Source organism: Electrona antarctica (genome assembly GCF_951216825.1).
Source record: "Electrona antarctica genome assembly, chromosome: 1".
NCBI classification, from domain to species: Eukaryota; Metazoa; Chordata; class Actinopteri; order Myctophiformes; family Myctophidae; genus Electrona; species Electrona antarctica.
In genome coordinates this window covers 51,594,458-51,607,526 of record NC_136806.1, presented here as the reverse complement: position 1 = coordinate 51,607,526, position 13,069 = coordinate 51,594,458, and the positions used below count along the sequence as shown (strand labels likewise).

Genomic DNA, 13,069 nt, shown 5'->3' with positions numbered 1-13,069 from the left:
TAGTTGATTATTTGGGCTTGTTTTTAAAGTGTAGTTGATTATGGAGAGTTGGTAACCAAGTGGACCCTTATTCGATCTTTAACTATCAAGTGTAAAAAGAAACCTTAAAAAAGGACCATTTTGTTTCATTTTACACTCTCAAGATATACATAATTGTTAAACATCTGCATTACTTAATTTACAATAAGTCTACACAATTAGAGAATGTTGTTATCTTGATCGTTTGCCTGTTATCTCTCCTTTTTTAAATAGGCTACTGTATTTATTTGGCCTTTTGTAGTATGAAAAAGGGAAAATAACAGTGGCAGATAAATTAGGCCTATGTAAATGTTCCAGATGAGTACAAATAAAAGAGCTATATGAATGCAATAAATAAAAAAATTAAAAAACAGTAACCAACAGACAACAGGACAGTTTGCTCTCAAACCCTCCCAGCACAAATTGTGCCCTCTTGGCTCTTCTCTTAATTCCTCTGTTTCATTAGCCTGTTATTATTATTTGTCTGTAGACCCTTATCTGAAAATAATTTATGCCAGACACAAGATTTGTGTTGTTTGTATGCATGTAGATCGGCTATTTTCGCTTATTTTGGGCTTGTTTTCATATACCGGGTTGCTTATTTCTCTCGCAGAAACTGGCAACCCCGCAATGATAGCCGTTAGCTACATTTAGCTAATATATTGATATCAATCCTGTAAGCTAAAACAAGTACATTATCGCGCTATATTACATATCGATGCGATCTGCGTTATTATGACCTTAATTTTCATGGCAGGTACATTCCAAAGCAACTAATAATAACCACGTTATGGTGACATAATGTTACAATGTTTACAATACATTCATTCGAGTCTTCTTCTTCTACTATTACATTACATTACATTACAGTCATTTAGCAGACGCTTTTATCCAAAGCGACTTACAATAAGTGTATTCAACATAGGTAGGGAACAAAAACTACTAATCACCAGAAGTCTTTAGTGCATTTTCTGCAAAAACAAGCAACCAAGAGTATACCTAGCGCTAAGGTAAAAGTGCAATATATCAGCTACCTATTTCCTTAAACAGATGAGACAAAATAGCTAAATCAAATGAGCATGAGCTAAAACAATTAAGTGTATCGACTAAACAAGATCCAATAAACAATACAACAATAGAAAAACAAGCGCTCGTACAACTAGGTAACAACAAGTAGGTCAGGCAGAGAGGAAGGGTAGTGTTTCCTGAAGAGGTGGGTTTTCAACCTGCGGCGAAATATGGGCAGTGACTCTGCTGTCCTAACATCAGTGGGGAGTTCATTCCACCACTGTGGGGCCAGAACAGAAAAGAGTCGTGACTGTGTGGATCGGCCAGAAGGACCCTTGAGTGACGAGGCAATCAGTCGCCCCGAGGTGGCAGACCGAAGTGGTCGGGCAGGGGTGTAGGCATCGACCATAGCCCGGAGGTAGGAAGGAGCTGTTCCTTTCACTGCCCTATAGGCTAACACCAGGGTTTTGAACTGGATGCGGGCCGCTACGGGGAGCCAGTGTAGAGAACGGAGAAGGATGGTTGTGTGGGAGAACTTGGGGCGGTTGAACACCAGACGAGCCGCAGCTTTCTGAACAAGCTCCAGAGGTCTGATGGCAGATGCCGGAGCACCGGCAAGGAGGGAGTTGCAGTAGTCCAGGCGGGAGATGACGAGAGCCTGGATGAGCACCTGGGCTGCCTTCTCCGTGAGGAAGGGGCGAATCCTCCTGATGTTGTAGAGGAGGAATCTGCAGGACCTTGTCACTGATGCGATGTTTGCCGAGAACGTCAGTTGATCGTCCAGGGTCACACCCAGATTTTTCGCAGTCCGAGTTGAGGTCACCACAGCATTATCAATGGTGATGGCCATGTCTCGGTGCGGACAGCCCTTCCCCGGGAGGAACATCAGCTCGGTCTTGTCCAGGTTGAGCTTCAGGTGGTTTGTCGACATCCACGCCGAGATGTCAGCCAGACAAGCAGCAATGCGTGCCTCCACTTGGGTATCAGAGGGGGGGAATGAGAGGATCAGCTGGGTGTCATCGGCATAGCAGTGGTAGGAAAAGCCATACTATTGGAAATAGGAAGCCATTTCCGCATTTTCCATTGTTGTGGTCAACAGTGCCCCCAGCTGGAACATTAGCATGAATTAGCTTTAGGCGGACCAAAATAAACACACTTTTTACAAAATATCGTTGTTAATACTTCTTTCTGTGCTATTTCTGTTAGCCAGTTAGTAAAAGACTAGTATTATCTTCCAAAACGATTGTGTACAAAAAGGCGGATTTTAGCGGAATTTGCATACTTTAGCAGGGAAGCCGTATGTCTAGTTAGCATTGGTTAACCCAATGGTTATAACATTAGACATAGTGACATGTTTAAGCATTTATTTCATATTTATATGTCGATATCAGCTCTGACATTTATTTCAGACCTGCTCTAACATGACATGAATAATAATATAGCTTCAGATTATTTTAGACAGAAAAATAAAAAAGGACAAAGAAAATAGTTTTTCAGCTGTCCTCAACAATTGCCACCCCCGCGATGGCAGTCCCTATATCGCGTGTGGTCACATTTGTAGAATCGTCCTCAGGTCAAAATGGGTTAAGGCAAACCGGTCGGTTCCACGCGCTGCACAAGGTGCCCTTTTTTTCTCTGCACTGGAGCAACCTGCTCCCCCTAAATGTCTGTGCACGCCACTGGGCGTGACCCACCGTAGCGTTGCGCTCCACGTGCGTACGTATCCTCTCCACCTCCTCCTGTTTGACCCGGGGGAAGATGGAGGAGTCTGCGCCCTTGCAGAACAGCAGCGTTTCACCTGGTCGACACAGACACACAGACACAGACACAGACACAGACACAGACACAGACACAGACACACACACACACACACACACACACACACACACACACACACACACACACACACACACACACACACACACACACACACACACACACACACACACACACACACACACACACACACACACACACACACACACACACACACACACACACACACACCTTAGTCAGGGCTGAGGGTCCCCAACAGGCCCTAAGTCAATGGCAATAAACTTGAAAGCATTTTGAAGAAAGAAAAGGTTGCCCTCAGAAATAATCCATTCACTTGATTTAATTGTTAATTTGCCACAGGACGTTTCTGGCCATCCGGCAGTGTGTGCAAATGATGACACAGCTGAAACCTCATTCCCAATTACCAGTTATGAGCACACGTTTCCACTTTCACTTGATTCTCCTGCAACGTGATTCAATTTGTTGGTGTAATTGATGATTGGTAATCGGGAATGAGGGTCGACTGAAAACCCACTCCTTCTATAAGTAATGGTTACACGTTATTACATATACATCGATCATGTACATTTGTGACTCTTTGTCATGGCGGCAAGAGGAGAACAACTGATTTAAAATATATATATATCCAAAATGAGTTAATAGCACAGGCAGACTCTTCACATACTAGAGCATGTCTGCAATAAACGATGCTTAAACATGTAGCTAGGTGTAATGTTAAGAGACCACAGAAGTGAAGCCTGTTTTCTCAATTTACACATTTACTCTATCAGCCATATCTCCAAAACTGGTGGGTCAAACTGAACAACCAATATGTAAATTTGAAGCTATGTTTCCCTATTTAAAGCTCAACTCAAGACTCACCTCTTTACTCTTGCTTTTAGTTGAGTTAACATCTGTTTTTGACTGATTTGCTGTGTTTTGATTTTCGTCCATCTATGTTTTTATTTTGTATGCTCTTTACCATTGTTTTATCTTTCTAACTGCTTGCCTGTGTTTTATTGCTATTTGTATGTTCTGCCCTGTGAAGCACTGAGTTGCATTTATGTATGAAAGGTGCTATATAAATAAAGTTTATTATTATTATTATTATTGCCTTCACATGAAAAAAATAAAAATAAATAAATAACACAAATTCAATGACTTAGTCTCGGTCAGAAACTGTCACATTTTGATCTCCGGCTCACCTGATTTACTTCTGACTATGACACTCATTCGCCGTCGGACAGGGTCAAAGTTCAACACGTGGAGCAGCTCGTACCTTTTTAGAGGGAATCCAAGAAGCCAACGTCACATTATAAAACATTCAGCGAAAGTACAGTGTTTATTTAAAACATAGGAAAATAGAGGGGTGCATGGGGGGGTCTGGGGGAACACACGTCACTCAAAATATCTTTAACTGTGCTGACTTACATTTCCACATCATTGTTCCTGTTGAGGACTTTCATGTTCTTGCTCTCCATGCCCAGGAACGTGAAGCCATACCTGCAGATGGAGACAAAGTCTCAGGAATGAATGAGCATCATCTTTACAACTCTTTTTGGTTCGGTTTGAATACAAAAAATAAAAAGGTTTATTGCAGGGCTCTTCGACGTCCTTCAACGGACACCCTAGCTGAGAGAGAGATGAAGCACTGGGAGTCTCCCACTATATATTGTAAAATAATTTGTTTAACTTATTTTTTTAATACATTTCATAGATTCTGTGTTTACCGTTTAGGTTGGATTTTCAGACATTTAACCATTTAAACAGTCAATAAACTTGACCTTCCGGCTCTGTACTTTGTCTTGCGGCTACACCAGAGCACTTTCCCGTCTCTGGCTTCCCGTTGGGTATACACACATACACACACACACACACACATACACACACACACATATAAGCTCACCTCATGGCTCCCTTGACCAGGGCCACCTCGTCGGGCGAGGAGGCGATGAAGCCCCTCTGCTCCCCCAGCGGTGTGACCTCTCCGTCCTCCTCCTCCCCATGGCCGCCGCTGCCCTGCAGGCCGTCCATGTGGTCCAGCAGTGGAGCGTCCCTCTGCGTGGCCTGCTGGACCTGCAGGTCCGTGGGCTCCTTCACCTGCACCGTGTGGCACAGGCACAGCGCCCGCAGAAACAGCTCTTCTTTCTCCTGCTCGCCCCGCCCCGCCCGGCAACAACAACAACAAACAAGGAAACATGTTACTTTAGCCCGTTTAGGCCCGACGTAAAAAAAAAAAAAAAAAAAAGTCTTCTAAATCCTGAAAATATCTGAAAAAAAAAACATGTTTCTATGTCAGTGGTTCTCAAACATTTTCATGTCAAGGACCCCCAAATTATATGTAATTGGCCGCCGACCCCCATCTGAAAATATGTTGTTCCAGGGACCTTCCAAAAGCAAAGATTTGAGTTAAAAACGTTCGCTCTGAAAGAATATATATTCCAAATTTGTGCCACATTTTTCAAAAATAGCAGACCAACAACAGATCTGCTATTTTTCAATAGCTAAAGTATAACATAATTCTTAAAACACCAAAAGGGGTTCCCACCCAAAAATGGGTTAGGTAACACAGTGATGTAGGTGAGTCCCAAGATGCAGGGATGGGAAGTCTCAGGGACATTTTATGAGTCCCACTTCAACGACATTAGGAGTCATATTTTGCCATTTTTTACAAATTGCAGCATTTAACTCCCATTTAATTTTGTATGGTTATAATGTGGTTATATTCATGTATAAAACAGAAGAGGAAATGATTATTATAACTAAAGCTAGCAAAATAAACAAAAAAAAAGAACAGTACAGTAGTGCATCCCGTGGATGCAGAGGACGTTGTTTTATTGCGTTTTGGGATGCAAAATGCACCCTATTTTAATCTCTGGGTAAAAGTAGCAAATAGGCCTGGGCCATGGCGCAATGGTCCAGGCACCTTGGCTGGTAATCCAGGCTGGCAGTGTGCCGCGGGTTCGACTCCCGATCCCGACGGCCTTTACTGCATGTCTTCCCCCCCCCCCCATCTCTCTCCCCATTTCCTGTCAGCCTACTGTCTGTCCCTCCATAAAAAATATAAAATAAAAGGCGAAAGCCACAAAAAAACATTACAAAAAAAAAGAAGTAGCAAATACTGCAATGTAGAAAAACAAGGGATAGCCCTGTGAGATGCAGCATCTCATTTTCAAGGGGAACCCATGAAACATGAACAGGATACATAAAAACATACATAGATACAGATAATATACTGAACAAACGTACAAAAAGGATCGGCATCGAAAAGTACTTAAAAGTGCCAAAAGTAAGAATGCCCTGTTTCACGAGGTATCATATAAAATGTATTAAAATATTTCAAAAATAGTCATTTTGACCTGAGATCAGATTCTAAAAATGTCTTCTACATCCTGACAGTTTTCTGAAAAAGCTGTTTCTATGTCGATTTTTCAAAAATAGCAGATCTGCTATTTTTGAGCTTTAGCTATTTTTCAATAGCTAAAGCATAACATAATGCTAACACCAAAAGGGGTTCCCGCCCAAAATGGGTTAAATAAGGCTCAAGTGGTCAATGTATGTTATTGTTTTGTAATAATAATAATAATTCAAAGCCGCAAAGTAACAAGGAACTAAAGTTTTCAAATAATTGTAGTGGAGTAAAAAGTACAATATTTGCTTCTGTAATGTAGTGGAGTAGAAGTTAAAGGTATTGAAATTTGGAAACAGTAAATGTAGTTACTTTACACCACGGACCAACGGAAGACGCATCTTATCAGCACAGCGACATATTCAATAGAGAAGAAACCCTTTATATGAAAACGGAAATACAATATTTAATAATTGATGTCGTGACTAAAATCAAACGTTCAATAATTCATTTCAATAATAGCTTGTTCTGGGGGAAACGGCAAACGATAATATGGCTCTTTTGACTGACCTTAAAAAGTATTTTAAAAATAGCACGGAAGCAGAAGAAAAGTGGATTACTGCCGTGCGACGCGCGCCCCCACGTCCACACACACACACACACACACACACACACACACACACACACACACACACACACACACACACACACACACACACACACACACACACACACACACACACACACACACACACACACACACACACACACACACACACACACACACACACACACACACACACACACACACACACACACACACACACACACACACACACACACACACACACACACACACGATGCACAGTAGCTGCAGTGGAGTTAAGATAAAGTCATGGTTTTACAACCGGGGTTTTGTCTTTATCATTAACTTCTCGTCATTAACTTCTTATCAACGGAAGCTCGTAAAGTATTATCAGGTGCCTTGGCCGCCCGAGCCTCGTAGCCCCACCCCCCCTCCCCCCTCCCACGTTTATTTAGTCACATGCATATGTTAACATGTCAAGGAAGAGTGGATGTCTGGAGGATATGCTGTTAGGGGCCTGCGCCCAGTGTGTGTGCGCGTGTGTGTGTGTGTGTGTGTGTGCGTGCGCGTGCGTGTGCAGCAGATGGAGGGACACCGCTTCCAACCACCCACCCTGCCAGCTTTTTGCTGCAGCTTGTTCACAGGCCCATCTGTGACACAGAAGCCGTCCAGCTCCGATCCCGCGTCGCGGTACTTGTACTGGAAGCCGTCGATGCAGCACTCGATGAACTCCATGTTGTTCTGGGTCAGCGTGCCCGTCTTGTCCGTGAACACGTACTCCACCTGCATGCGGGGGGGGGGGGGGGGGACAGTGGTTTTATTTTAGCTTTAGTCATAGTCTCTTGAATAGTTTTCATTTTAGTTTTAGTCACATTTTAGTCACCTGCTGGTCACATGTCTTAGTGTTAGACTAGTTTTAGTCGACTAAATATCCTAAGATTTTAGTCGACTAAATCTACAGTTGATTTAGTAGACTAAAATGTATTTTGGCGGGCCTTGATTCCGTCGTAATGACTGTTTTTACACTTGCTGAAAATAGCCGATCTACTTGTAGATCGGCAATTGTCTGCATGCAACAACCAAGTGTAAAATGACATACTGGATCTCTTGTCCACTAGTTCCTTCCTAACATTTTAGTCTAGTTTTTATTTGTTGACAAAATTGTCAGTATATTTAGTCTTACGTTTTAGTCGTCATAGCTTAGTTTTCATTAGTGGAAAAAGGTAGTCGACGGACATTTTTCGTCAGATTTTTCGTCGACGAAAACACCACTCATAGTTATTATGACAACTGTTGTTGTCATAATAACGGTGCCAGACCAGTGGATGCCAGAGGTGACGCCGGCTGCACTCAGCTGAAAAGCTAGATGGCGTGTGTATCCATATCAGTGTATTACTATGACACGATAATACACCCGGTACACGAAGGAAAATGTTGAACCACATTTAACATGTTTGTGCATGCAGAATACACCTAAAATAATGGTTTTGTTCGCGTGTGTCTCTTTTCTGAAAAGGACTTTGCAATGACTGAATAAGTGATAATAAACTACATACTGACTGTAAGTAAAGAGCATTAACGTACATTTGGCAGCTACACACACAGATAGAGTGTGAGATTGAGGTATATTGCACACACACACACACACACACACGCACACACACACACACACACACACACATGCACGCGCACACACCATGAATGGGCTCCAACAATAAGATTGGAGCAATTACTCCCCTGACAGAATTACAGCGCATAAATCAGTGTAACGAAGCGTCACCTTTAATTTAACCCATTCTGGGCGGGAACCCCTTTTTGGTGTTTTAAGCATTATGTTGTACTTTAGCTATTGAAAAATAGCAGATCTACAAGTTCATAGCGCACCACCGAGTGGCGCGCTATGAACTTGAAAAGTTGAAAAGTTGTGAAAATGTGGTGAAAATCTTTGAATGTATATTTCAGAGCGAACATTTTTAACTAAAATCTTTGCTTCTGGGGGGTCCCTGGAACAACATATTTTGAGATGGGAGTCCGTGGCCCAATAGAGATAATTCTGGGGGTCCTTGACATGAAAAAGGTTGAGCACAACTGACATAGAAACATGGGTTTTTCAAACTATTAGGATTTAGAAGCCTTTTTTGTATCGACATCAGTCCAAAATGGGTTAAGTAATCAACTGGCAGACCAAGCGAGGCTGATCTATATACGACTGCTCTATTTCAGTTGGGAGTGCAGTAAAAAAAAAACACAGGAGGAGTCGGGAAAGCACAGCCCTCAGGTTCAATTAAGAGGCTGCGACTTGGGAGTCACAGCCACTCTCGTAATTCACCCAGAGCTCAAGTATACAAGCATCCGACGAGACATTTTGTCAAGTCTCTAAGGATCCCTCGAACCGTGTCAATATTACACACAATTTGATCATTTTACCTTTCACAGGAATTTGACCGGTGATTAACTAACTTACAAATCATACTGCAATTAACATAACATACGATAGTAGTTCTTTCCTACTTATATTGATCCCAAATGACTGGCCTATCCCGTTTGTGATTTTACATATAGCCTATACTAGTAGGAGAAAAGGCTATATGTTATTTTAGTCTGGACTTGTCCTTTAACCCATTTCGACCAGAGGCCGATTCTAAAAAAAGTTCTGTTTTCTGAAAAACCTATGTTTCTATGTCAGTGGTGCTCAACCTTATTCATGTCAAGGACCCCCAGGAATTATCTGTTTTTGGCTGCGGACCCCCATCTGAAAATATGTAGTTTCAGGGACCCACCAGAAGCTAATATTTGAGTTTTATCTCCTGCGGTCAGCACCTCCCCACTACTGGTGTGCGCTTCTAACTTTGTTTCAATAGCTGAAGTATAACATAATGCTTAACCCTTAGAAGAGCAAAGACGCCAATTGGCGTCTTCATCAGAATTCCGTAAATGAGCAATGACGCCAATTGGCGTCTTTCTCATTTTTGATTAATCTAAACATATTAATATGCTCCGAAGCGCTGTTTAAATTCCTGAGCTTATATTCCAACTACATTACCCAGAAAACCCGTGTCACGTGACACACGTGTACGTGGTGCCATTGGAAGCTGGTCCCACCCCCTGTAAACAGTGGGGGCAGAGGGAGTCTTCATAGTTTTCATTGTTTTGCCTGTTTTGCCGTCTCGCCCGAGCGATTTTCTAGCAGAAAAAGTTGAAAGCAGTACTATTTATTTGAGCGAGTTTTGTGGTAGTAGTATTGATCCATACGCGTCCCAGTCGCCTTCTCCAGGCGGAGTAGCCCTGGTCCAGTGCTTACAGCGAGACTCGCTGCTCCCTCCCTCCTTTTTTCATTGTCTCCCCATCGTCGTCCGATGAGCTATACCGGGAAACCATTGAAGAAGACGATCAACCCGGAATGTTTTGAGGTAATCTTATTGTAGAAAATGCCCTTCTATAGTGATCAGAAATCATAAGATGATCGCTACAAATAGATGCTTGGATAATTACTACTACTAGTCAGATCATGACGCCAGAATGACTCACCACGATGGCCCCCAGCCATTAGCCAGCACCAAAGGTGCTGGCTAATGGGGGGGTTGGTGTCGGTCGGTGCATTGGTGCTGACTAACGGTTGGTCGGTACAGTACAAATGTATCGTAGCAGGCATGCACGCATGGCAGTACAAGTATTTTATATTGTAGCGTGCCTTATAGGCGATCTGATCTTTAGAGTAATGTTCGCTCCTTTTACTGTCTACAAAGACGGAGAACAAACATGCATCGTTTACTGAAGCAACGAGTGGTTATGATGACCTTGCTACAAGGATCGGAGGGGGGACGGGGAGTGAAGCTAACAGTAGCGTATTATATAAGATCTGTATGACGTTTCATTGACGTCTGAGCTTGCATGATAATCGCATTCATTGTATGTTGTATACAATCATGATTGTACATTGTTTAGTGTGTCTCCGTGTGATGATGATGATGACGATGATGTCAGATAGCCTACGTCCCCCCCCCCCCCCAACTGGCTATTGGCCGGGCTGACTACAGCTAAATGTTTATTTTTATATATTTAGAACTGGCATCAGATGAGGAGGAGGAGGAGGAGGATGATGATGATGATGATGATGATGATGATGATGATGAAGACGAAGAGTCAAGACTGCGATGGAGTTCTCCGACACTGAACCGGATGCATTCATTCATTTCAGTTGTTGTTTTTTTTAAATTTAGCCTACACACACACACACCGTCAAGAACAACTGGAATGCAGTGGTTTGGGGACACTGGGGAGTTTGGGGACAACTGTTTTGTATGTAGGCCTATTTATTTTCTGTAATATTTATTATAATTGTATTATGTTAGTAGTCATAAAAATAAAAGACGCTTTTACAATGAGTTAGACCTGTCATGGCTATTTTGTTCACTATTCTGAGGTTTATGGTTTGACTAAGCGAGTTTCAACTGTGATTTACTCTGTAACGGTAGATGGTAAGAACCCAATTTTTTGTTATAATACAGTATACATTCAAGTCTATATTTTGATACATATCATGGGCACAAAGTCATATCAAAACAATGTCCTTGGATGTGTTTTTTATCAAAACTGTTTCTTCACAACAGGTTTTTGAGATACATGCATGAATAGACAAGGTACTGGTAAGACTATGTAAACATGGTATATATAAAAATGTGCGTTAGAATGTCTAATTTTACCCCAAAAAAGAATTGAGTTTATATGATGTTCCATTTCAGAGCTAGGGGGACTTTTAGCTGGATAGGTCAGATTGATCATGACTGACCATGCTATTTATAGATGGCAAAATATCTACAGTGGTAAATGTGAGAAACTTTTTATTTCATTTTAATTGAACTAGACAACTCACCCTTTAAAATGAGATATTGCATGGCTATGTACGCCCAGCAGAAAAAAAGTTATTTAGAAAATAAAACTTCAACCGGGCATAACTTTTTTTGTTGTCCTAGAAACACTACCCAGTGTAAATGCAGGCTCTTTTAAATGGCTTCCAACACAAAAAGTAAACATTTTATCAACTCAGTTCATTTTTTTCCTGGAAGCAGACAAGCCAAGGTTTCTCTGAAGGTCTTTCGTTGTCACACATTCACAACAGAGAATTTTCAATAAATCATTCAAAAACGCCATTCTGCCATAGAGAAGTCTACAAACTATATAGAAATCCTTGAAACTCTCAAAGAGTTAACACCAAAAGGGGTTCCCGTTCTGAATGGGTTAAGCTTAACGATTCTCCAGTTTGGATTAATGGTTTTGTAAACGCCCATGATACACCATTATTATTTTTTTTATCATTTTCATCCCACAATTTTGCAACCCAGTTTTTTTTCACCCAGTGCCAATTATCTAATGTAATCCTCGGCGCTACACTTCCTCTGCCAACCTGGGGGGGGGGCAGCGGACTGACCTCATGCCTCCTTCTATGCATGAGGAGTCCAAGCTGTTTCTTTTCACCTGACAGGGAGGAATTTCCCTGGCCGGACGTAGCGCGTGGAAGGAACACGTTATTCCGAACAGTTCCTTTCCCCTCCATCAGCCGCCCCGGCTAGCCGGGGGGAGGTAGTTTTAGAGACCAGGATTACTGCATGTTTTTGTGAGGGTACCTACCCTACGGGACACGGGGAGAACATGCGAAAGGCCCTTTCGCCAACCCCACCTTGGGCATGGGGCACTGATGACGTGGAGGAGGAAACACGCCCCCCCAGCGGGAATCGAACCCAGGACCTTCTATCTGTGAGGCGACAGCACAACAGACTGTGCCAACGTGCCCCGATACACCATTTTCTAACATTCCGTAGTACTATTGGAACCCGGTAGAGAAAAGGTTTGTTGCGCCACAGCCTTCTCTCCAGTCCGTATGCTAACCTGCCCGAGCTCCTCGTTGAGGTCCGAGGTGTTGACCAGCGCGCCCTCCTGGATCTCGGGGTCGAAGAAGTCCCGGTCCCAGGCGATGAAGAAGGAGCCCAGGAACTTCTGCATCTCCACCGTCACGTACATGGACACGGGGATGATGAAGTTGAACAGCACCATGAAGGACAGGAAGTCCGTGAACATCTTCAGATACTGGAGGAGGAGGAGGAAACAAGGCAAGGAGACATCAGGATGTTGTTGCTTAACCCATTTTGACCTGAGATCAGATTCTAAAAATGTCTTTTACATCCTGACAGTTTTCTGAAAAAGCTATGTTTCTATGTCAGTCGTTCTTCGGTTTTTCAAAAATAGCAGACCTACAAGCTCGTAGCGCGCCACTCGGTGGCGCGCTACGAGCTTGTAAATCTGCTATTTTTCAATAGCTAAAGCATAACATAATG

General features: G+C 42.6%; 1 protein-coding gene across 4 annotated transcripts in view; it reads right to left on the bottom strand.

Annotated features, from left to right (window-relative positions):
- atp11c (ATPase phospholipid transporting 11C (ATP11C blood group)) overlaps positions 1-13,069 on the bottom strand; it is a 123,626-nt gene that overhangs the window by 28,619 nt on the left and 81,938 nt on the right. For all 4 annotated transcript variants that reach the window (XM_079503694.1, XM_079503695.1, XM_079503696.1 and 1 more), the window contains exons 12-17: positions 12,624-12,821; positions 7,350-7,520; positions 4,709-4,953; positions 4,234-4,305; positions 4,008-4,081; positions 2,721-2,824 (exon numbers count right to left, since the gene is read on the bottom strand). In XM_079503694.1, the coding sequence (XP_079359820.1) occupies positions 2,721-2,824; positions 4,008-4,081; positions 4,234-4,305; positions 4,709-4,953; positions 7,350-7,520; positions 12,624-12,821 (864 nt within the window). The remainder of the gene's footprint in view (positions 1-2,720; positions 2,825-4,007; positions 4,082-4,233; positions 4,306-4,708; positions 4,954-7,349; positions 7,521-12,623; positions 12,822-13,069) is intronic.